Source organism: Castor canadensis, chromosome 10 (genome assembly GCF_047511655.1).
Source record: "Castor canadensis chromosome 10, mCasCan1.hap1v2, whole genome shotgun sequence".
In the NCBI taxonomy this organism is placed as follows: Eukaryota; Metazoa; Chordata; class Mammalia; order Rodentia; family Castoridae; genus Castor; species Castor canadensis.
The window spans coordinates 83,280,709-83,306,539 of NC_133395.1; the positions used below are offsets into that span (position 1 = coordinate 83,280,709).

At 37.0% G+C, this 25,831-nt stretch overlaps 1 protein-coding gene across 6 annotated transcripts in view; it reads left to right on the top strand.

The window, feature by feature from the left end:
- The window catches only part of Xpo4 (exportin 4), a 94,295-nt gene that overhangs the window by 28,649 nt on the left and 39,815 nt on the right, over positions 1 to 25,831 (top strand). For 5 of the 6 annotated variants that reach the window (XM_020167661.2, XM_020167662.2, XM_074043711.1 and 2 more), the window contains 3 exons: positions 2,541 to 2,679; positions 11,647 to 11,763; positions 12,456 to 12,609. In XM_020167661.2, the coding sequence (XP_020023250.1) occupies positions 2,541 to 2,679; positions 11,647 to 11,763; positions 12,456 to 12,609 (410 nt within the window). The remainder of the gene's footprint in view (positions 1 to 2,540; positions 2,680 to 11,646; positions 11,764 to 12,455; positions 12,610 to 25,831) is intronic. The other variant, XM_074043714.1, reaches the window with a different exon arrangement.

Consider the following 25,831-nt stretch of genomic DNA (forward strand, 5'->3'; position numbering starts at 1 on the left):
ACCTCTCTTTCATACTTTATTTTTTTCCCTCCACCCACTCTCACTTTAATTTGAAAAAAATTGAAAACTTTAGCAAATAGTGCAATAAAAGAAAGTACAATAAATACACACATGCACACACACAACACACACACACACACACACACACACACACACACACACACACACACACACCTACCTACCTTTCCTCTGAGAGACTTAGTTAATAATTTTGTTACATTTGATTTCTGTTGGTGCAGGTTTCCCCTGAACCATCTGAGAGACGTGATACTACTTCATCCTTACATACTTGAGCATGTCTCTTCTAAAATGTAGTCTTAATGCTATTGACATAATTGGAATAGTTATGTAATGTAATTCTGATTCCAACTGAGTTCCCCAGTTGTTTAAATGACACTTAAATTTTTCTCTTTTAGTTTTTTTTTAGTATTAGTCTATCTTTTCATTGAGATCTATACATAATTTGCTTTACATATTGAAGTACAATAGGTGATTTTTGTAAAACCAGGATTTAACTACCGATTATACATTGTATTTAGTTGTCACATCTCTTTAGTCTCTCTTAATCCAGAATAATTCTGCCTCTTTTGTCATACTGTGATATGGACATTTTTATCTTTTTTTTTCTGGTGCTGGTAGGTAGAATTCAAGACCTAGCTCTCTACCACTGAGCTACATCTCCAGAATGCTCTACAATATAAATTAGATTCAAGTTAAAAAGATTTGGTATATTAAATAGGTGGAAACTACAGGTTATGATATAGACTACTATGTATATATATGTCTAGTGTAATTATGTACTTGCCATTACATGCACAGAAGTTTTTCTTTTCTATTTTTATTCCTTTTTATTGAGGTCTGAACTCAGGGCCTACTCCTTAAGCCACTCTACCAGCTCTTTTTTGTGAAGGGTTTTTTCGAGATAGGGTCTCGTGAACTATTTGCCCAGGTTGGCTTCGAACTGTGATCCTCCTAATCTCTGCCTCCTGAGTAGCTAGGATTACAGGCATGAGCCACTGGTGCCTGGCCACAGCCCTCTGTTTTAGAAAGGCAGGTAACAATGATTATGAAAACAACTTGCACTACATTTCTGTCACTTAATTCTGTGACCTTGGACAAACTACTTGACTAATCTTGTCTGTGGTTCAAGTCTGTGTTCAGTGGTTCAAGTCTATGTTTTGAAGAAATATTTTTCCCTTCAGTCTTGATAAAGGCAGGCATGTTTGTTCATTTGGGTAAATGTCTAATAATAAGTGCCTGCTGTTTGGCAGGCAGTGAGTTTTGCATATACTAGGGTACTTTAGAGTGGGTGGTTGATCTGCAGGATATAGTTACAGTACTAGTAGATGATGTGTCATATCATGTGTGGACTCCTTAGTAATAACTTTCTGATAAAGTGACATTATAGTCTAGGCAAAGTGAATAGAAGTTCAGAAGCCTGGAAGTGCATATGAAACTATATGCCTGTGATTTTGAATGTATGTGAAAAGAGTGAGGTCAGCGAGCAGAGTAGGCACTTGGTCATGAAGGGCCTCATAAATGGGTGGTCGTATAATTTATGTGTAAGCTAGGTTATGTTGAGAGTGGAAGTAAGCACTATTATTAATACTTTTGCTGGGGGGTTGGTGGTGTAGCTCAAGTGGTAGAGTGCTTGCTCAGTATGTGAGAGGCCCTGGGTTCAGCCCCCAGTACTATTCTCTTGTTCCCTTTCCTGCCCCCTTTACAGGTTTATGATGGACAGCAGGTAAATGGTGACTGCCCCAGGAAAGCCAGAATGGGTCATTTTGCTTATAAGCCATGGTGAGGGCTGTGGGTTTATCCCAAGGGCACATGGTTGCATCTCTGTACTATCTGAGAGGCTATACTACAACATTCATGTTTTCTGAGCTTTACCTTTAAGGTTCTGAAAAGGCGTTTAAGTCTCTGTGCCCTTGTGGTGGGTGGGCCTTGTAGAATGCCTCAACTTGGCATGGGTTCCAGAGGAACAGAACCTAGATAGGTCATTTAAAGTTTTAAAATTTGTATGTTTTCATGATATTATACCTTGAATAGTTAGAATTTTGCCTTTTCATGTTAAAGGGTAATAGGAGATACTGCTGGTTGGAGGTGGATATCAGATCAGAATCAGAATTTATCTTAATCTTAGTGATTGTCTCCACAAACATTTAACAGGGAATTGACTTAACTTTTATTGAACACTACCAGAAGTGCTTAGTGTGTACTGGGCACAGTCTAGGAACATTTAGTCCTCATAACAACCTTGTAGGTGTTATCCCCATTTTAAAAATGAGAAAACCGCGACTTGTTGCTGTCTTGCCCAGGATCACGTAGCCAGTAATAATGAAGCCTGGATTCAAACCTAGGTTTTCTGAATTTGGTGTCTGCACTTACTCTGTACTACTAATAACATCATTAACAAGTGGTGTTATAGTAGCTTTAGACATAGTGAGAAATTTGGGAGTATTTTTACATTAGATTTAGGTCAGTGTTTTCACAATGATTTTTTTTTTTTTTTTTTTTTTTTTTTTTATGTTTTACAGCCTCCAAAAGTATGTTCGGGAACAGATTCTATTAGCAGTAGCAGTAATTGTCAAGCGAGGATCATTAGATAAATCAATTGACTGCAAAAGCATTTTTCATGAAGTTAGCCAATTGATAAGTAGTGGCAATCCCACTGTGGTAAGTATGATAACTATTTGTGTTAAAAAGTTTTATTTTATCTTACCCAAATGGCATTACAGTAATAGAAGTATGGATAGCTACATAAAAGAGAAAGTTCATATGTTAATCAAGCAGTTTTCATTTGTTCAAGTTTTCTTCTAGTCTTTGAAAATATGTGCATATAAGGTAGAAATAGTGAGTTTGTCTTTTTTTTTTTTTTTTTGGTGGTACTGCGCTTTGAGCCCAGGGCCTTGCACTTGTTAGGTAGGTGCTCTAGCACTTGAGCCACTCCCCCAGCCCTTGCTTTTTTCATCTGATTCTGTTTTTCCATGTTGCCATAGTATTCATAATCATTTATTTGTATAGTCATTTTAATTGGTTGTAAAACATTTCAAGTTCATATTCTTAAACCATTTCAATTGAACATTTTCTCCTTATTTTTTAATAAGCCTTGGACAAATACTTGTGATTAGAGAGATGTTTGAGTTAAATTCAAAGTGATATCTGACATAGCAGAAATCATTAGCTATTACTATACTAATAGGCCAAGGTATACCATGACTTGTAGGTGTTTCTGTCAGGTGAACTAATGTGAGGCCACTGTTCTTGACTAATCACTTTGGGAAGGTGATTTCCCCCTCCCCCCCTCAAGTGTTCTGTTTGTGTTTTAGAGAACTGGAATCCTGTTTAGAATGCTGGTTGATTGTAATCAGTCTGTGAGAGGCAGAAGTAACAGGAGTTGGTGTTAATGATCAGTGTGGTCATTGGACTGACCTGTTCACTGTTTTTTTTTTTTTTGTGGTACTGGAGTTTGAACTCAGAGTCTCACACTTGCTACTGCATGAGCCCACTCCACCAGTTGACCTGTTGACTTTTATTAGCTGAGTGTTACTTAAAAATCCCACTCTTATACATGGTATTAGGCTGGGTGCTGGTGACTCATGCCTATAATCCTAGCTGCTCAGGAGGCAAAGATCAGGAAGATCATGGTTCAAAAAGCCAGTCTGGGCATAATAGTTCACAAGACCCTATCTTGAAGAAATTCTTCACAAAAAAGGGCTGGTGGAGTGGCTCAAGATGTAGGCCCTGAGTTCAAACCCCAGTACCAAAACAAAGAAATGTGATTGGTACCTTCTGACAATTCTGATTCTCAGATATTAAATGTAATATTTTGGGTAGGTTTTTGTGTTTTTTAAATAATTTTTTAAATCATTTGAAAGATATATATGTGAAGCTATACATCTTAGAGTTCTTTGTGAATTCCTTTATATCTTCATTGGTTCTTCAATAAGGCATATGGTTTTTATTATGTATTTGTTTTTTGCAGTGATGGGGATCGAACCTAAGGTCTTGCACATGCTAGGCAAGTGCTGTGGTAATGAGCTATACTCCCAGCCTCCTGTGTGATTTTTAGTCGTGTATTTAGTGCTTTGAGATTGAGATGTAGTGGCACATTTTAGGAGGCTATGTACGTTGCCCCTCACTTTCCACAGTGGCTCCAGTCTCTTTTTCCCACCCTGTCCAACCTTTTACCATGCGTAACTATGCATCTACCTCACTGCTCCAGCCATTTGCCCCCTCCTCTGGGATCCCACACTGACATAACAGAAGTCTGGGTTTAAGGAATCCATAGCAAGCTTGTCAGAACTTTAGAACTTAATATACATACCCCTGGTTTTTCTCCCCTTCCCCTCCCTTAGGAATTCACCAGAGTTTATGTATTTATTTTTTTCCCTTATTAACTCTTTGAATAAATACATGTATTACTGCATCCAGGGAACTACCACCAGAATCAAGATACAGAATATTTCATCTGTAGAATCATCAGATGACTTTCTATAGATGAAGAAAGGGTTGAATGAACTATTAAATTAAGTAACTACTTTTCCCTCATACGTCATCTAGAATGATGCTTCCATCAAACTTACTGGCCAGAAGTTATATGTGATCTGGCTCCTCCCTCACCTTGGAAAAGTATTGGTGTTTGGTTGTCCATTCCCCTGTACCAGTCTCGTGAACATGTTTATACAGGAAGTATGGCATAGTATACTATGGTTTTAGATTCATAGTTAGGCTTGTATTACAGTTGTGCAGTTTACTACCACTTAAATTATTTAAATTCTGTAGCCATTAATTCCCAAAATGTAAACTTAATTGTTTAATATCACTTCAGGGGCTGTTTATTCAGCACGTGCTGCCCCTTTCTTTGTAAAATCTTGGGGAAGTGAACTATAGTAAATCATCTCTTTCTGTCAAACTGTTTTAAGTATTGAAAAGCAGAAGAAAGTATTCACTAGTACAAACTAATTATTTGTGTGTTTTTAAAAAACACATTGCCAAACACATTAGCTTTTGCTTAAATTCTTTAAGTAGTGTTGGTTTTCTGCAGATAGTTTTATAAATTCATAAAACTTCTAAGGAGATATTTCTTAGTATAGTTTTCCACATGTTATGGAGCATTGTTTGTGAAATTATGCTTGTATGATCACTAAGTATGTGTTGTTTCATGCCTGTCTTTGTGGGCAGGCTGTTTCACTTCCATAGTTATTTTATCTCAGTTGTCAAGTGTCACACCTACTCTCAGTACTGCCTTGAGAGGGATACAGAAATGTTCCTTCTTAGGAAAGTAGGAAATTTTTTATTTTAATCTAACATTTAAGCTAAAATTATCTATTTCATGTTTATGTCCTTTGAAAGGAGCAGACCTATTTTAAATTGCTCTTAAAGATGTTGAATTCACGATGTAAGCCTCCTTTCCTCCTCTCTGCCATGTTGGGGAGAAGTGGGTTAGAAATTCACTTGTTTACAGCAGGGCTGCCCCTGAATATGATTGCCAACTTAATCTCGCTTATCACAAAGTCTCATTGATGTTTGCTTAGAAGAGCAGCTGAAAGTCTGCTTTATAGTACGGTAACCTTTCATAAAGTTTATTCTTGGCAGTAAGGGTCCTGGGGTAAGAGCCAGGCTATTATAAGAGACAGTCCTCTCTCTGAACAAGAGCATTTTATTTTGTCAGCTGGAGTTAGTATTTGAGTATTGTACTTGTGACAGAAGCTGGTAAAACAAGTTGTCTATGAAGGGCATTTTTTTTCATTAGCATGAAATTAATGACTTTGGCTAAAATGAGAATGCTGTTTAAGACTTTTAATTTGAAGGCAAGAGTTACTTAAATTGATAGCAAGTGAATTAACTTGTGGGTTTTTAGTACTTCAATGAAAGAAGACATACTATAAATACTTTTTCATAAGCTTGAGACCTCATTGCATTGTCTTCTATTTGTTTTACGTATTTAAGTTTTTTTGAATTGTATAAGCAGTTAGAAGCATAGGGAACACATTATGTATTTTCCACCTTATGTATTGCTAGGTGTAGAAGTAAACACCAATCCATTAATTCAGGCAGTATTTACTGAGCATCTACTTTTGTATATGTGTGTGTGTGTTGTGTGGTGCTGAGGATCAAACCCGGGCCTTGCACATGCTAGGCAAGCACTTTACTACTGAGCTACACCCCAGCCCACCTACTATTTTGGGGGTGGGGGCAGTACTGGGGCTTAAGCTATGCAGGCTCTCTACTGCTTGAGCCACTCTGCCAGCCAATCCACTATTTTTAAGTGGTAATTTATCTTAAAAGATAATACTGAAGAGGTAGGAATAAAGAAGCCGGTATGGGTGGTTGTTAATTTTTATGATAATGGTAAAAATTATTTCTACTTTACATTATCATAAGCTGCTGCATTTATACTGTACTTCTACTTATTTTGCATTATTTTGAACCTTTGGGTAGTATCCCCTTCTGTAAGTGAGACTTCTGAGGCTACCATCAATGAAGTGCCTTGCTCACAATTATTTAAAGTGTTAAATGGACTGTTAGAATCCAGATTTGCCATGGTCCAAACAGTAGAATTCTTTGACTGGACTCCTGAAGAGTCATGCAGAGTATTTTTATTTAAAATGTATTTTAGATAGAGGTTCAATAAATTTTGTTAATATTTTGGTTTCTAACTTATTAGCAAATGAAAATGGTCGATTTGGAACTACCTGTTGGTGGTAGTGAGGTTGCCAGCAGCAGTGAGTGGTAGATGACCATAAAGGCTGCTTGAGAAGAACTGTGAAGCAGACATGATCAAAAAGCATTAAGATCTGGTGCCACTTGGTAAAAGGGTATAAGGCTCCATGTACTTGAGTAGATTCCAATAGTTATTTTATTCTAATACTATAAAGTGATTGCTAAAAAAAAGATCATTTTGTTATAAGCCTTTATTTCACTTAGAAAATAACAGATATTAACTTAATTCTTTTATGATCTTTGATAAATGAGACTTTGTTGTGTTATCCTCTTAGAAGTCTTAAAGTTTGTACTAACAGTATTTTGTACTGGTCAAATCCCTGTAAATGTAGTATGACAATTCTGTTCTGCTTCTCAGTCAACTTTCATCTGATTTCACTAATTTTGTTTTTTTTTTTCTAAGCCATCTTGGGGGTTGAACTCAGGGCCATGTGCTTGCTAGGCAGGTGCTATACCACTTGAGCCTCTCTACCAGCTCTTTTTTGAGATGGGGACTCACTTTATTCCCAGGCTAGCCTGAGTGGTAGTGCTCCTATTTGTGCTTCTCCAAGTAGTAGCTAGGATGATAGGTGCGCACTCTCCCACACCTCCGGTGCTCAGCCACTGGTTGAGTTGGTGTCTAGCAAACTGTTTGCCTGGACTGGCCTTGAACCTTCCCATCTCTGCCTCCCAAATAGCTAGAATTGTAAATGTGAGTCACCATGTCTGGCTTCACTGAAATTATTTACAACAGCTTTTGTTTCTGACCTAAATCTCAGAGTATCTGTCTGTAATATAGAGTAATATCTAGACTTGAGTCTGACAAAGGGAAAAAAGGCAACATTTTAAAGTACTGGATATTACAGATGGAGTAAGAGTTAATGTTCTTGGGGTGACCACTAAGCCTAAGCCTGTAGCAAGGAGAAGGAAGCTTTCACAAGGGTAACTAGTCTTATACTTATGGTCTCTCACAGGCAGATTCCATCTTTTCCCCTTTCCTTTATTTCTGTCCTGGGAAGGAGCCGTCCTCTGTTCTCCCTCGGGAGCTTATTTTTGGCTGGCTGCCGAAGCTATCTTCAGTACAATACAATGTGAGAGTAACTTCATTTTAAGGGGATTTAATTGGCAGTTAAATACTGACAATGAGAAAACGTATTTGGAAACAAGGTTTAGACATTGTGATGTGTTTAATTCCCCCTGTGAATAGGGAGAAATACTTTGTTGATATGTGTCAAAGTATTTTGCTCTCTTAATGGCTATAATCAGTGCTTACTTATTCATCTTTCTCCAATGAGTCTGTTCACTTTGTACCTTTGAATCAGGGAACTATAGTGTAATTAGGTTTTAAGATGCTAATCTTACAATCTTATAAGACTTCCAAATTAAGGAGAGATTAAGTTTTGGTATCTGTTAATGATATAACCCTCTCACTGAATTTTAGTTCTTTGAAAGCTGGTGATTTTGGGTATGGTTAAAAAAATATTTGACTTCTCATGCTGAATAGTAATTTATTTTTATGTATTTCTCTAAGTTTCTAAGTGGTACAGTTGAATAGAAAACATTTGTTTTAGATATTTCTCTTTATTTTATAGGTATAAAGTGGAAAAAGAACATGAAGTAATACATATGGGTTGATAGCAGTAGTTTATAAATAATGTATATGCATGCATTAAGATTAGAAATCCAGGAGAATGATGGAGGGGTTGAATTCAATTATGTTATATTCTAAGATCTTTTGTAAATGTCACAATGTACCCCAGTACAACAGTAATATAATAGAAAAAATTTTTTTAAAAACTTAGAAAACAAAACAAAAAAAAGTTAGAAAGCTGTAACTGTTAAATTAAACATCCTGGATGATGGGGTTATAGGCAATTTTATCTTTGTGCTTTTCTGTACCTTCCAGTTTTACTAAGATGAACATATATTGTGTTATTTTTGTGGGCTGAAAAATTATTTAAGGATAAGAGATTATTATGTTCAGATTGCTAATAAACCTGTCATAAGAATGCATTATGTTCTATTCCGCAGGCCTGTGGGACCCTTGCTGGTCTGCATTTGTGTAGCTAAGGGACTTAGAGCTCCTTATTTGCTTGGAGCAGGTCCCCCTTCCCCAAGGCCTTTATTTGTTGGCCTTGTCCCTTTACTCCACTCATTTGTTTCATGTCTTGACCATAAACATATGGATGTAATCTTAGGAAATACTTCACATAAAGCATAACTTTATTGTGAGTATATGTTGTTTAAATCAATAATTACAGATGTGCTATTGAAAATTTGAATATGGTTATAGTTTTAAAATAGGCTATTTTGTTAATGTGCCCAAAAGCCAGTCTGTGGCAAGTTGTAAATTACTTGTGGTAAATTATTGTAAACCATTTATTTGTAAGGGCAATAGCAATTTGTGTTTACAAGTGCTTCTGGATTTTTTAAAGCTTGCATATTTTTGTATAAGTTTTGTGTGGATTCTGTCTTGAATAGATTATCTCATCTGAGATTCTGAAATTAATTTTCTCTTTTAGTTAGACATTTTGTCAAGACATTTATGTGTCTGCTCATAATGTCCTAGTCACTGGAGTCTTACTTAGAAAGGACAGGTGAAAGACTTAAGTATAAGACATAAAAATTTGGAATACTAAAGATTATTTTAAGAATTACAGGATCTCAGAATTCATTTCTTAGATCTTTGTGAGCTAATGTTTTCCTCTGAATTTCATTAATTTAATACCTATTTATTATTTTATTTAATATCTGTTTTCTCCACCAAAGCCTAGCTATATTTAAGAACCATGTTCGAAGTTTATCCGATGTTTTTGAATGTGTCTGTGAAGTATTGATTACTGGAACTTTAATTACCATTTAAAAGAAAGCTATTAAAATTTTTTTTTTTGTAGTAGTAGGGTTTGAACTCAGGGCCTTGAGCTTGCTAGGCAGGCACTCTACCTCTTGAGCCATGACCTTACCCCTTTTAAGCTTTAGTTTGTTTTTAGGTAGGGTCTTGTGTTTTTTGGCTGGGGCCAGCCTGGACATCGGTCCTCTTGCCTTGCCTCTCACATAGTTGGAGTGACTGGTGTTTACCATCACACCCAGATTTTTGTTGAGACGTGATGTTGCCAACTTTTAACGTGGGCTGGTTTCCAACCTCAGTCTTCCCAATCTCTGCTTCCTTAGTAGCTGAGATTACAGATGTGAGCCACCACACCCAGCTAAAATGACAGTTTTGTTAACTTTAAAATGAAGGCATTTTTACTTGGTAAGTTTCTTAAATTCCTTTAAACTGTAAAATAAAGTACACGATAAACTGTTTTCTCTGTAAGAGGCTCTTGTGCCTGATTTTTCAGACCACATTTCTTTGAGTCATGCAAAGGCAGTAAAAAGGTACATTTTTCTTGAAGATTTGAGGAGAAGAGGGCTTTTATATTAAAATGAAATGTATACTTTGAAGTAAAATTACAAAGTGTGAGAAACCAGAGACCATGTGTTAGGCAACAAACAACACAAAACAATGTGTATGTGTGTGCAGGTTAAACTCAGTGTTCAGAGAACTTTTATCATTGTAGAAAATACTATTGATTGATAACCTCCAGATCCCCTAGGGAATGTGCATTTGCTTCCTGATATGAGAAGATAGGGAAATTAAAGAAATGTGTGAAGTAGCATGCCTGCCATAAAATACTAGTATTATAGTTGTGCTTATTTTAGTTGAGATGAAGAGACAAATATGAACTTCTGATTTTTTTTTTCTTTTTACATTTTTAAAAGAAACTCAGATACCTACAAAAATAGACAAATAGTATATTGGTCTCCCATGTAACCATCACTCACCTTCAACAAATACTAGCTTACTCATGCCAATCTTTAGGCATTTAATTTTATGTGTATCTGCTAAGATTTGTGAAGATAAGCATCTGTAAGGTCAAGGTACTAACATCAGAAGCATTTCTGAACAAAGATGTTGCAGTTGGTGGGTGGGTCCCACTGTGTTCAGCTGTCGTATAAGCCTGCAGAAATAGGATCATCTTGACTTTAATCTTTCGGTTGTTCAGAGGTAGTGTGCATATTTCTGTTCAATCCCTGGAAACATGCCAAGATAATTCTTATTCTTATCTCCATCCTTGGTACCTTGACTCTACACAGTCTATGAATAAGATTAATGAGTTGATACCATGAGCCTATAAGATAGAACTTATGAGAAGGAAAATGTCATTTTTTATTTAAAAAATTTTTGAATGTACTTGTTTAACATTTTGGAGACTAGAAAGTCTTTCTCTGCTTTTGGGAAGACATTTTGCAAATTTGAGACCATAGACAGACCTGGGTTCAAATCTCAGCTGGCTTTAGGTAATTACCTATCCTCTCTAAGTCTCAGTTCTTTCAAATGTAAAGTGTATGGCTTGGGCAAATTAAATGAAATCACATATTGAACATTGTTTTAAAATGTCACATAAATTTATGTTTAAATAGGAGGATTGTGTTCTGAGTTGCAGTGTTAAATGAATTTGAGAAGTACTATTAATACCAGGCCACTTTGAAAGGAGAGCTAATCTTTAGTTTGTGATATTTTCTGACAGGTAGTTATCTAGAACTATAACAGACAATCTAAAGATAGAAGTGGGGCACCGGTGGCTCACTCCTATAATCCTAGCTACATGGGAGACAGAGATCCGGAGGATCTCGGTTTGAAGCCAGCCTGGGCAAATAGTTCACTAGACCCTATCTTGAAAAAATCCAACACAAAAAAGGGTTGGTTGAATGGCTCAGGTGGTAGAGCGCTTGCCTAGCAAGCATGAAGGCCTGATTTTAAACCACAGTCCTACCCCTCAAAAAAAAAAAAGGAAAAAAGATAGATTAAAAATGTTTTATTAAATTTGAAAAAATATTGTGTTAAAACAAACCCTTGAAAAACAATGCCTCACAATTATCTCTTACTAAATACAGCAAACGCTGGCCTGTTCTATTCTAACTGCACTGTTGAGTGAATTCTCAAGTTCAAGTAAAACTAGCAACATTGGACTGAGTATGGAATTCCATGGTAACTGCAAAAGAGTTTTCCAGGTATCGGTACTTTCGTTCTTTTATTTTAATTATTAAACTACCCACTTTTTACTCAATCTGTTCCTAATAAATGAAAACATTTATCGTAGGTAGTGGAGTGATAGCTTATACCTGAGGATTTGTGATATAGTAAAGTGGTAGGTTTGGCAAATGTGGTTGACAATTTAAAATTACTTGTTTAATTTTTATCTTTAAACAGAACAAAAAGAGAATATTGTTATACAGATTCCTTAATTATTTTCTTATTGTATTTAGATATGACTATTTCAATTGATAAGATTCTGCTGCCTTTAAAAATAGGACTGGAAAAATGCCAAGAGGTCTTTAAAATGTTATTGCAGATGGTGTGGACTCTTTGTTTCTCTATGTATTGTTTGGCTCTGGAGTTAAGTTATGTGAAGGCATTGGCTTAAATCCTAGGGCTCTGCAGTATAGCAACTGACTGCCCCAGCTCCACAGTAGTTATACAGTGCTCTCTTCTCTATAGAGCAGTATTTATATTATAGTAAATGGTGTTACTTGAAGCCACACTGTGGTAAATTCTGAGACCTCAAGATGGAAAATGCTTTTAAGGAAATAGTGTTTTCTAGTGGAAGTCCTAAGGTTCTTGTTTGTTTTGCTTTATGGTTCTAAAATTTTTAGGAATGCATTTTGAATTGAGTGCCAGTACAAAAATGCTTTCTTGGCCGCAGGAAGAAGACCTTCGCCAGATCTTCATGTTGACCGTTGAAGTTCTGCAGGAGTTCAGCAGGCGGGAGAACCTCAATGCACAGATGTCTTCAGTGTTTCAGCGTTACCTTTCACTTGCCAATCAAGTCTTGAGCTGGAACTTTCTTCCTCCAAATTATATCCTTTTAATAATTGAATAGTTCTTTGTGGTGATTTTCATAGATGACTTAATTATGACTCAAAGTCACTTAAATATGCAAGTTTTGTAAAGCATATTGTTGAAAGAATTAAGTTTTTTGGATTTTATAATGCTACAGAACAGTACTACTTACTACTTACTACTTTGTAGAAGAGGGCTCAATACGTGAAAACATTTGGTGACTAACAGGGTATTGCTAAATTAAGAAAAGCAGTGTTCTTTGGGAAGAAAAATGCAAATTTACTAAGCAACAGGACTGTTTTCTCCTTGGATGTGTAGTTACATAGGATTTTTTTGACTAATTTTCCCAAAGGCTAGTTTGGAATGCTCTGTAGTTTAGTCTTTGTAGATATTCATGTATAGACAGTAAATTATTAAAATGTTTTTTCTTCAGAGGTCTTTACTAATATAAAAAGATGAAAACTTCATTTTTAGGAAATTATTGGTAATATAAAATAAGCTTAAATGTGTATTTGGTTTTAAAAAATCAGTTTGTTTCTAAATTAGAGACTTTTGTGTTTTTGAAAGCAGTTCCTTAGAGTTTATGATTTATTATCCTAGAACATCTGCCTAGTGATGGATTGAACAGTAATGTGTAGTGGTGTAGTTAAGTCAGGCAGATCTGGGTTCAAGCCTCAGCTGACCTCGGGCAAATTTCTGAATCTTTTGGAATCTTAATCCAAATGTATGATTAGGATACAGAGCATCGTGTGGGTTAAATGAAAGGATGCATTTAAAACACTGAGAGTTAGCTGTCTTTGGAGCCGTTTGTAGCATCCTTAAATAAAGAAGTTCATTGCATTATACAGTTGGCTATCTTTGTTACGCTCTTCCTTCTTGATCTACCTCACTGCTGTATGATATAGAACATTTAATGTAACCTGTCCTAGATGTCTTCAATCAGCCCTTTCTTGAAATTCTGAGGGTGTTTATTTAGGAGAACAGGGCTAATCACAATGAAGTAAGAAACAGTCCTATCAGAGATTTAGGATGAGATTCATTTTTCCTACAGAGACAAGAGCCCCATTATATTCATATACATAGAAGTTTAATTATGACTAGTAAAACTGTAGGGCTTAAAGGGGTATCATGGGTCATCACTTCTGTTTTCAAGTTACTATATTTATGTAGTAGAAAATGAAGTATGAAAGGCAGGTGGTATGGGGTGAAGTGAGGCTGACTCTTATTAGCCATGAATTCTTCAGTGTTCTCTCCCAAGGGCAGTCACAGCAAGTTGCTGCTTCATGGGGCAAAGTCTATTTTTTATTCCCCTGTCTCCTAATAATCAATTTTATACTTTCAATATATTAATTTAATTGTTTTGGGTTGCTAGAGTCATAGGGTTGGGAGTGTGGCTCAAGTGGTAGAGTGCCTGACTAGCAAGCAGGAAGCCCTGAGTTCAAACCCCAGTGCTGCCCAAAAGAAGCTAGAGGAACATATTTTTTGTGCTTTGCTTTTTCAAAAAAAAATAAAAAAAAAATTTTTTTTCCATTTGAGTATGGCAATTTTATTTTTGCTCCAGATTTTGTTACAGTTATTTAAAGGATGGCAAAGGTAGACATTATTCACAAGGGTCCATGACTGTAGGTTTAGGGGCCACTGTAACAGGATCTTGCTGTGGAAGGAGATTGGATTCAACTCCTTGCTCCAATTTTTTTAGTTTAAAAAGCAGAAAAAAAAAGGTCTTGAACTATGGGACAGGTTTAAAAAATATCAGGCTATTTGGAGTTATCAAAACATTAATTATATAAAGGGAAAAATATCAATGAAATTATGCTGCATATTTTGTAGCTAATTTTAAAGTGTCCGATTTAGAGAAGAATGTAGTTGTTTTGAAAAGGGAAACTGTTCTCTGGGAGTTTAGAAATAAAGTTTATCTGAAAGATACACACACAAAAAACGTTCTATAAAATCCCTAGGTAAAGCTTTGGACAAACTTGTCATCTGAGAATGATAAGCATTATTGTAGTATTGCCAAAGGAAGTAATTCTTTGTTTATAGAAAGTATGTCTTGATGTTGAAGATGTTCTTCTATTTTCTTTTTTTTTTGAGACAGGGTCTTGCTATATTGTTCAGACTGGCCTCAGACTTGCTGTGTAGCCCAGGCTGGCCTTGAACTCTTGATTCTCTTGCCTCAGCCTCCTAAATGTTGAGATTGCAGGCATCCACTACTGTGACTGGCTCTTGAGCATATTGTTCTACTTCATGGCTTATAAGTGAGTGCTTAAATTACCATAAACTGTTGTATAGTACTAGTTATTGGCAAACTGAGCTATGGCTAAGTGTTCTTTCCTTTGAGTGGATTAGCTTTAAGTGTAAGAGAAAGAACTTGGCAATGGCATTGAACTAAGGTACAGTTTTAGGACTAATTAGGGGAATCAGTTTCAAGGAACCCAGTTGTGACTAATTTCTAATTTTAGCAATTCCCTGGATCTCTACCAATCAATAGGGAAAGAATTGAAAAATTATGTAGCTTTGTCTAATATTCAAACTTAGCTTAATTAAAATGAGTCAAGTTGAATAGCAACTAGGTCTTAATAAAACTTAACATATTTTGTGTCAAATATATTTGGTCATTTAGAATGATTTCATGCTAAGTGGGGCTGTGTTAAATTATATAATTCTCCACTTACAATTTGTTAAAATCTGCTTTCATACTTTTTTATTTTGATGTAATATCAAGCATAAAGAATAGTTCAGAGAACTCCTATATGCTCTGTATCACGATTTCACCTATTACTGATATTTGGGTCCATTTGTTCTGTTCCTTTCTCACTCTCTGTATGCATATGCATATATGTATATACTTAAGCACACATTTAAAGTAAAAAAAGAGATTATCTGGTGACTCACACCTGTAATCCTAGCTATTTGGGAAGCTGAGATCAGGAAGATTGTGATTCTAGGCCAGCCTGGGTAAGAAAGTTTGCAAGACCCCATCTCAACTGAAAAAAATGTTGGGTGTGGTAGTGTGTACTTGCATCATTCCAATAAAGAGGGTGCTTAAAATAGGAGGATTGTGGTCCAGACTGGCCTGGACAAAAAGTGAGACTCTATCTCTAAAATAACCACAGCAAAAAGGGCTAAAGGCATGGCTTGCCTAGCAAGTGAGAACCCTGAGTTCAAACCCAAGTACTGCAAAAAAAAAAAGGAAAAGAAAAAGACAAATGTTGCTTCCATGTGTGGTGGTGCATGCCTGTAGTTCTAACTATTCAGCCGGCTGAGGTGGGAGGATCACATGAGCCCCAGAGTTTGAGGCCAGCCTGGGTCTGTCTTGAAAAAAAAATAGTGCTGTCGTGAACATTCATGTGTAATTTTTATTTGGATTTCTGTTTTCATTTCTTGTGATTATACCAAGAAGTAGAATTATTGGGTCATACGATAATTCTATGTTTCCCTTTTTGAAGAATGGCCGGGTTGTTTTCGAAAGTGGAGATACCATTGTACATGGCCGACAGCATTGTAGGAGGGTTCTAGTTTCTCTACATCCTGCTGAGTACTTTGTAGCTTTACGTGTTTGTAGGAACTGGTTTCTCAGTGTACTTTTAATTCCAATTGTGTGGGTATTAGCCATCTTTGGAGAAGCATGAGTTTTCAGTTGGGTTGTCTTTTTAAATTAATGAGTTATAAGATTTCCTGTGTACCTTAGCAGATACATATATACATATGTGTGTGTGTGTGTATTAGGGCCTCCCACTAACTTGGGCTGGGCTGACCTTGAACCAGTATTCTCCTTCCTCCACCTCCCAGGTAGTTGGGGCCACAGGTGTGTGCCAGCATGTGTAGCTTGTGAGGTTCTTTTGTATTTTTTTATCTCATTTTTTGTCAGTAGTGGAGTTTGAACTCAGGGCCTCGTGCTTGCAAGTCAGGCACTCTTAACACTTGAGCCATACTGCTTTTCCTATTTTGCTTTAGTCATTTTTTTAGATAGGATATTGAGATTTTGCTCAGGGCCAGCCTCAGACCATAATCCTCTTACCTGCAGCCTTTGGCTTAGTTAGGATCTCAGATATGTATGCCCAGATTTTTAAGATGGGATCTTGCTAACTGTGTATCTGGGCTGGCCTCAAACTGAGATCCTCCTGATGTTGCCTCCTGAATAGCTGGGATTACAGGAATGAGCTACTGTGTCCAACCTGGCTTATTTTTGTGCTAGGATCTCACTAAGTATTTGCTTGGGATGGCTTTGAACCATGATTCTCCTGTCTCTGCCTCCTGAGTAGCTGGGATTATAGACTATCTGATTATTGTCATTTTTAGTGTTCAGTATAGACTTACAGTCAACACATCTTAGAATGAAATGGTCTTCTGAAGTACTTGGTCCCAGGCAAAAGTTCATGGAAATAAAAATTTATGACATGACATTTGTTCAAATTTGCTTTTAAATACTTTTCTCTCATTGAGAAGGACATGAGTCTCATCACTTCAGGAGTTTTCATATAACTTACAATCACAGCCTTCATTAGTGGTTTGATACACCATTAAATTTTATCTTCAGTGTATTCCCCACATGGAACCTAAATCTCCATTAAGCTTCAGCAATACAATGCACCTTTATATTCACTAGGTGTTGAATAAATATTTGTTGGTCAGTCAAAGGTTATGACTGAAGGTGGTCACTGTGTATTAAACTATGTAGAAGGAAATTTTGAGGCGTTAGCTGCTACAGATATTGGAAATTTCCTATAGAGAGATAGTATATAAACTATGACTGCACAGTGTCATTAGGAAAACAAGTTGAATGCAACTTGGCAGTGGAGCAGATTGTAGAGAGAGGTATTGACGAAAGATTGCAGGAATTAAACATTTATGTATTTTTCACTATCTAAGGACGTTAGTGCTTTTATTTTTATCTGATCTATCTGTTATTTTTATCTATATCTCTCTGTCTGTCTGTTGTCTTTATTTTGCAGTACTGAGGTTTGAACTCAGGTCCTACACCTTGAGCCACTCCACCAGCCCTTTTTGTGATGGTTTTTTTTTTTTTTTTTTTTGAGATAGAGTCTCATGAACTATTTGTCCGGACTGGCTTCAAACCACAATCCTCCTGATCTCTGTCTCCTGAGTGGCTAGGATTACAGATGTGCAGCCACTGATGCCTGGCTGGTGCCTTTATTTAGTAGCTTGTTTTGTGGTGGTTTTCAGTTGGGACATTTGGCAGTGTCTGGAGACATGTTTTGTTACCACAGCTAAAGGAGTGCTGCTGGCAACTTGGTGGGATACTGCTGAACATACTACAGTCACAAGGAGTTAGTGGTTAAAATGGCAATAGCCATCCACACAAGCACTTACACATGAGTGGTTACAGCAGTATTATTTATAATAGGCCAGACGTAGAAACAGCCCAAATGTCCATCAACTGAGAAATGGCTAAATAAGGGCTGGAGGTGTGACTCAAGTGGTAGAGCACCTGCTTTGCAAGCGTGACACTCTGAGTTCAAGCCCCAGTCCCACCAAAAGAGAGAGAAATGGACAAATAAAATGACATACCCCTATAGCAGAATATTATTTGTCAAGTTAAAGGAATAAAGGAAGTACTGATAACTGCTATAACATGGCTAATCTGAAAATATTGTAATGAGAAAGAGTACATTATTAAAAAAGTCATTCATAAACGGCTCCATATTACACAATTACATTTATATGAAATGTTCAGAATAAGCAAATCAGAGACAGAAAGATTAGTGGTTTCCTGGAGCGGTAGCAGTTGGGAGGACATTGTAGAGGACTGTAGAACCTACGGAGCTTCTTTCTGGGGTGGTAGAATTGTTCTAAAATTAGATAATGGTCATGATGGTGTAACTGTGAATGTAGTAAAACCATTGAGTTGTACACTCAGTGGTAAATTGTGCAGTATGCAAATTATGTCACAGCGAAGCCTTTAAAATAGATACATGCTAAGGTTCAGTCATCATGCAGCTTTACAAAACATCCGCCCCTGTCAGTACAATTATATCATCAAGGGAGATAGGGATGAAGATGAAGGGTTATGGAGTCATTCCTTTGATGGTGGCCATCAACATTAATGTAGAGGAATCAATCACCCACAGAAGCAAAAGGGATAGTGTCAGGACCCTATCGCGCAACAGTAGCTAAAAAGCAGGAAGAAGCAAAAGAGATTGAGAAGCCCATTTAAGGGAGGGGAGAACCAAGTAAAGATAAATGGGAGTATCAAAGAATAAAGGTACTTGATATCATCTAGGTAGGCACTCTACCACTTGAGCACTCCGCCAGCACAAATTGACATCATCTGAAGATTGGTTTCAGTCTATGTCTGATGTCAGGTGTAGTTGGTTTTATGGAGATCTCCGTATGTGAGGGACAGGGTGAAAACTATACCTCAGTGATTGTGATGACTTGGTAATTGATGGAGTAAAATTGATGGAGCATACATTGTGATAGTCAGGGGATTGGGAGTTTAGGCCAAGGGAAGGTTAATTCTTTTATACTTTTAAGTATTAAAGAGAGGTATCTATTTATTGCCCAAGGAGAGAAGCCAGGATTTAGGAAAGAAAATGTGGTACTGTAGATGTTTAGATAACTCAGCCTCAGGTGAGGTCATGAGGAAGACAGGAAGCCATGTGTTAGAGGGGTTGCATACCTGAGTGACACAAGTTTTTATGCTGTTAAATGCCAATTGAGTCAGCTTTGTCAAAAGCTGTGTTCAAAATTGGAAGAGCAGTATAGAAATCAGCATCAAATGGAAATTTTATGTACACATGTGAAAAGTTATTGTGGAGCTCAGGGCATTGCTCAAGTGGTAGAGCACCTGCCTCAGACACTCAAGGCTCTGAGTTTAAACCCCAGTGTAGCAAAAACAAAAGTTATTGTGAAGTATCTTCTTTAATCCTGTCTTTGTATAATCGGTCTTTTCTCCCAGTTACTGTCTCTCTGTTAATACCTGGTACCATACCCTTTAAAAAGAAAGTAGAGCCGAGCATGGTGGTACATTACTGTGATCCTAGTGTACAGGAGGCTAAGGCAGAAGTACTAAGAGTTTGAGGCCAACCTGGGCTACATAGTGAGATCCTGTCTACCAACAGACAAACAGCAGCAAAAAGAAAGTATGTATAAAATCATTAATAAGTATTTGAAGTCAAGTATGCATCATTCTCTCCAGGGGTATTTCCATGTTACAAGGAAGGTATTCAAAAAGAATCAGTAAGAAAAATTTCTGATTTGAGAAGAAAGGGTATTTGGGGAGAACTTTCAGTTTTCTCGCATAGTCAGTTATCCCGCCTTCCATCCTCTCACTGTCCTCCTTCTCTTCCCAAGAAGTGCCCCTTCTACTTTTCATGTCTTTAAATGATTCTTATATTTCTTCTTTGGAGAGCTAATTTATGAAGTATCAACCCACTGAGGCCTGGGTAGTACAAAGTCCATACTCCTGGGGTTTGGTTGATGTTAAAATCACCCCCCATCCTAATGACTGGCTGTTGTACCCCTGACTCTTGAAAGGGATCATCGAGACAAAACCCACCTGCTTCTCATTCTGTTAGAGCACTGTTGTCCAACAGAAGTTCCCCAGCCCTGCGATCCTTTGTCATACCATTCTCCTTTTTTAGAATGGGTGCTGAGGTCCTGGATGGTCTTTGCTGCTCTCGCTGGCCAGGTTTCTGCCCCTCACCTTGCCCATGATAATTCTCTGTCCCACTCTTGCCCTAGTTGTACTTCAGCTGTGTACCCTAGACCATGTCAGGTTTATTTGGCTATGGCTTCCCTTATGCCTGTCGTGGGATTTATTTTTTCCCCCTCATTTGGCTTCTCAGTTGTTATTTTTCACTTATTAGCTTATTTAAGAAATGTCTGCTAACCTTTTTTGAAGCTCCATGAAAGTATTGGCCGTGGTTTTGCTCGTGATATTTTTAGCACCTAATGTAGACGATTGACAAATAATTATTGAAGGAAGCCAGTTCAGAACTGTTAGCTCAGTTCTTGAATGTGTGCTTGTGCTGCTGATATAGTTCAGCTCGTAGTTCACCTGGTGTCTGTAAATGCTTATGGGTTTTGGCAATGCCAGTTAAAAATGACAGTGTCATTTTGTAATAGGAATATTTGGCAGGTATATGTGGTATGTTGGCTTCAGTAATACTTTCTTTTTTTAGTTTGATTGCATTGCCTTTTATTGGCATTCTATTTTTGTGGATCTGACTTTTTTTTTTTTTTTAACTTACTCTCTTAGGCTTAGTTAACTGGATTGTATAATAATAATGTAATACAGAAGTTTTCACCAAAATTAAGATTGCCAGTCCAGCTATCCTCAGTATTTGGAGGCAATCCTTGGGGAAGCATTTGGGTGAGGCAGTTACCCTCTATTTAAAAGACTTTTGGTTGCTGGGACCATGTGCTACCTATAAGATTGCTGTGCCAGCAAGACAATTTACAGTTTTTGTTTTTAGAAGACTAATGAAAAGGAATAAATATTTAAGAAGAAAAAAGGGGCTTTCTCTCACTCCCGAAGCTTTTACTGATGAGGTAGGATAAAAAGAGAGTATGAAAGGAAAGATTAAAATAGTTACTGCTTTTATAAAATGTTCATTGTTGCTCTGAGCTCTTCCTAGATTATAAAATACTAGTAAGAATAGGCATTGGAAAATTTCAGACTTTTCTTATTTGCTCAAGGATAAAGTGTAGGTCTTATATAACTCATTTAATTTTTTTTTTTTTTTTTTTGCTATCTTGTCACCAGCACAAAATTATCCTCCAACTAAGGTGTTAGTAAATGAACAAGCACATCTTTGCATACTTTTAAGGACTCATGTATTTCCCCCTTAGAGTTCAGATGTGTGTACTCACTGATAATACTATCTGTTGTTCAAGAACTTAAGACAGAAGACTTAGTAGGATTATCCAGTGACAGTCAGCAGGGTGCGAGTAAGCTTGTCTTTCTGGCTCTTGGCCTGGTGTGTGTTTGCCTGTGGTTGTGCAGTTATAGAATGGGGCAGGTGGTGCATGTACTTGCCTTTGATTTCTCAGAAGTTGGTGAGCTTTCCTAATTGGGAAGTTTCAGAGCTAGAAAGGATCTTGGTGGAGAAGGGGCAGGGAATGTAGAGTTAATTCTTTGCTGTTCTATGCTACAGACTTTACATGTAGCTGTAACTGGTTTTACAAGGGATTAAGAAGGCGTTGAGCCTAGAAGACGGGTGGGGTTTAACACCTCAGCATTGGATCCCTTGCTGGAACCCTGACTAAGAATGAGTGGGCTTGTGGTTGGTACAGTGACAGAAAAACCATTGTTTGGTAACTCCTGCTTCCTTCACTTGCTGACACATTGGAAAGTAAATGAGAGACACAGCTGACCAACTTCTTTGGGGTCTTCTGTGAAAGAACACAGCTCTACCTGACTGCATTATTGGTGGAATTATAGCATTTTGGTTACAAATGAGTTATTCGAGTACTAAATACAAAGTACACATACTTAGTCTTTATTTTAGAGACTTTATTTTATTTATAAAGCCAAAGCCTAATTCTTGGGTTACACTGGGATTTTTTTTTAACTTTGGTAGAATGATAGATGTTAATGCCAATCTGTTGTGACATGTACTGTGTAGAATGTACACTAAAAGATTGCTTAATAAGTCATCAGTTCATTGGCAGACTGCTCTTTATTGATGACATACTTGATTTAAAAAGTCAAAGCAAAATATCTAGGTATTATAACATTTAAAGGAGTGAATATAAGCCAAAAATTTAAAAAAGGAAACTGTTGTTTTATTAAAATTGTTACTATTTTTTAATGAAACTGTTGCTTTGCTTATCCTGCCCCTCCCTGACCACCCCCACAGAGCTAGTGTAATCTAGGCAGATACTCTACCACTTGAGCCACAAACCTTCCTTCCATTTGTATTTTGTTTTGTCACCCCCCCCCGCCCCCCATATTTTGTTTTTGAGATAGGGTCTCACTGAATTTGCCCAGGCTGCCCTCAAACTACCTCCTGCCTCCACTTCCTGAGTAGCTGGGATTACCAGGCATGTACCACTACATGGGGCCTACTTTATTTAACCTTTAAAATTATTATTATTTTTTTTTTGGGGGTGGTACTGGGCTTGAACTTAGGGCTCCACGCTTGCTAGGCAGGTGCTGTACCACTTGAGCCACTGCACCAGCCCTTTAAATAAATTTTTAAAATATTCTTTTAAGAGTTGAAATATTAGCTGGCATGGTGGCCCACGCCTATAATCCTTGGTACTGGGGAGGCTGAGATGATTGTGGTTCAAGGCCAGCCTGGACAAAAGGTTCATGAGACCCCATCTGAACCCATAAATAAGCTGGGTGTGGTGGTGCATCATCAGCCCAGATGCGTGGGAAGCATAGAGAGGAGGGTCAGGACGCACGCTGCCTCTGAATAAGATCTGGGTACATGGCTTGAGTGCAAGCTTGAGCTTACATAAATATTAAGATAATTATGGGGAAGAGTATTTTCAGATTCCAGTGCTCCTTCCCATTCCACATCAGAAGAGGAATTACTTGGGATAAAAATGGTACTTTTGAGGTTTCATATATATATAGACAAAAATATTTGGGAATACAAAAGTGGAAAATTGAATTACTTAGTTCTTTACATTATTTTGAGTATATTGATTTGGTTCAGAAAATACTCTTCCTATGCGACATGATCCTAAGTAGTGTTTTAAAATGAAAAGTAATCTACATATTATGTACATAATAACATTCCTGGTCATGCCAAAACTACACAACCAACAGTGAACGTCTCTCTCACGTAAGACCCACATAGTCTTCTATTCAACGTGGTACAATCTGGTAATAAAAACATGTATTTCTTGTCAGAATAGCATTGTTGTTAAAAGTTGGTCATATTCATTATTCTACTGTTCTTTTTATGTTTACATTTTCATTTCATTGTGTTTGGGGATAATTGAGTGTTCTTTGGTAGAGTTGGATATTATTTGTAGTTACATGGTTGTGAGTTGTGAAAATTGTACTATGCATTTTTATTTGAAAAGTGGCGCTGTTAGTGGTACTGCCTTATTGACTGGCGGAAAGATGATGGTGAAGTCTACAGTATTGCTGATTAATCCTTACTGAAGTGAGTGCAGCCTCTGCATGGTACATTATAGGTATACTGCCTTCATAGAGGTCAAACGTCATGTCAGAGATCAAAGCCCTTTCCAGATTTGCAGCTGGAAAACAACTTACATAAATATTAAGATAATTATGGGGAAGAGTATTTTCTGATAGGTATCAGATGTTAACTCACACAGCTCCTTATGTTGTAGGCCACATGTAAGAAATCAGATCTTCACATTCCATTCATCAGCTTTCTAAGGAAATTTGATCATGCAGATTGGGCACCAAGCACAGAGTGTGTAAGACAGACTATGATCAGGAGAGACCAAAGCCAGGGTTTAAACAAAAAGACTGGAGGGGGTCCTAAATCTGATGTTTAGGTTGTCATGCTTGAACTATCCTGAGCTCTTGGAGAGTTTAGCTTGATTCTGTAGTTACATACCTGCTTTCTTGCCTTGAGGCAGCATGCATCTGCTGGCTGCTAAACCAGCAGAAGGTCTGCTTTGAGACCGACCATCTTACTATGGTGATCGGAACCCATTTATCTGTCTCCTGTCCCACCCAACTTAAAAATAAGTCATGATACCTTTTATAAATATGTAAAGTATTATTTTTCTGCTTAAAGTCATTTAGTAATTATATATATGTATGTGTGTGTGTGCACGCATGTGCAGTGCATGGTCTCACCATGTAGCCCAGGCTGGCCTTGAACTCCTGATTGTTCTTCAGCCTCCTGAGTGATGAGAGTACAGGCTTGAACCAACATGCCCAGCTCAATTTAGTACTATTTTAATGTCAGATTGCAAGTTTGTAGGAAATGGGACTAGATTGTCATAATTTGCTTTTTTGTTCAACACAGTACTCAGTGTAGCTATTAGTAAATGTGCTTTGTTACCATAGTTTAAATAACAGAAAATTACCTTTTAGATAAATGACACATTGAGAATTAAGGGGAAATAAAACTAGAAAAGAATGCATGGGATGGTTTTTTTATTTTTATGGAGTACAAAGAATTGATTGCCTTTCTCAGATGCTTTATTTGATTCACTAAAGTTCCCTTCAAAGGTATACAAAAGTAGAGAATCGCCATTTTCCACAGTTAGAAGTTTGGTCTTGTTTCCTCTGTACTCTGCCAGCCCCAGACTATTTTTAAAGAAACTCTAGATGTTGGATAAACTTCATGCATAAGTATTTAAGTTTGTTTCTATAAAAGATAATCATTTTTCAGTATAGAAAAAGATCTGGTATTTAGTCACTATTTTGTATTGAGTGACTCGTCACCTGGTAAGAAAGTAAACTTGCTTACTGATAACTGGTTTTTTTTTCCTCTTTTGTAAATTCAGGTTTACCTTGCTTGTGGTTTCTGAATCTTTCCGTGCACCTCCACAAGGGGGCAGTTAAAGAAAGAGAGAAGTGAAGTTGAAATGAACCTGATTAGGGTTTCACTTTTGTTAATCAAATTAACCAAGTTTCAGGATGTGTTGGGGCTAACTTTATAAATAAGCAGTGACTTCCCTCTCACTGTCCCTCCTCACTCTCCAGAAACAAAATATTAGCCTTCTTAAAAGCAATCATCTTTTTTAAAAAATGCCTTCCAAAGCGTTGTTAGACTTGAATTTTCTCCATGAACAATAATTTCTCTCTAACAATAATTGATTTTGCTTTAAAGAAAGTGTAGCACTTGAATTTCTACCTAATTTTTATAAACTCGTCTTAGATAACTGTGTTGCATTTTCTCATTGAGTGATAGAAATGTGGCCTAATTGGGGTATTTGAGCTGGTGTTTGATTAGCAATGAAAGGGCAGAACTGCTATCTGTCCCCAGGCGTCTTCTCATTTTTTAAAAGCCTCAGTTACTATGGTGTCCTTGAGTGAATTACATTCATAATCACATATAAATATATGGTGGTTACTTTATTATTTACAACAAAACAGTTTTCCATTTAAAGTATGCTTGATATTGAGCACTGAACACCCTACCCTGTACATGGTTGTCTTTGGGAATCTTAAATGAACATCCTTAAAGTTTTACGTCAGCTGGTTAGTTCTTTGAACTTAATATTGGATACTGTGATCTGAGGGAGTTTTTTTTTTTTTTTTTCCCAGCATAGTGCATAGTTACTATTTATGGTTTTCTGTTATTTTTTGTTTCGTTTTGCTTTGTTTTTTGT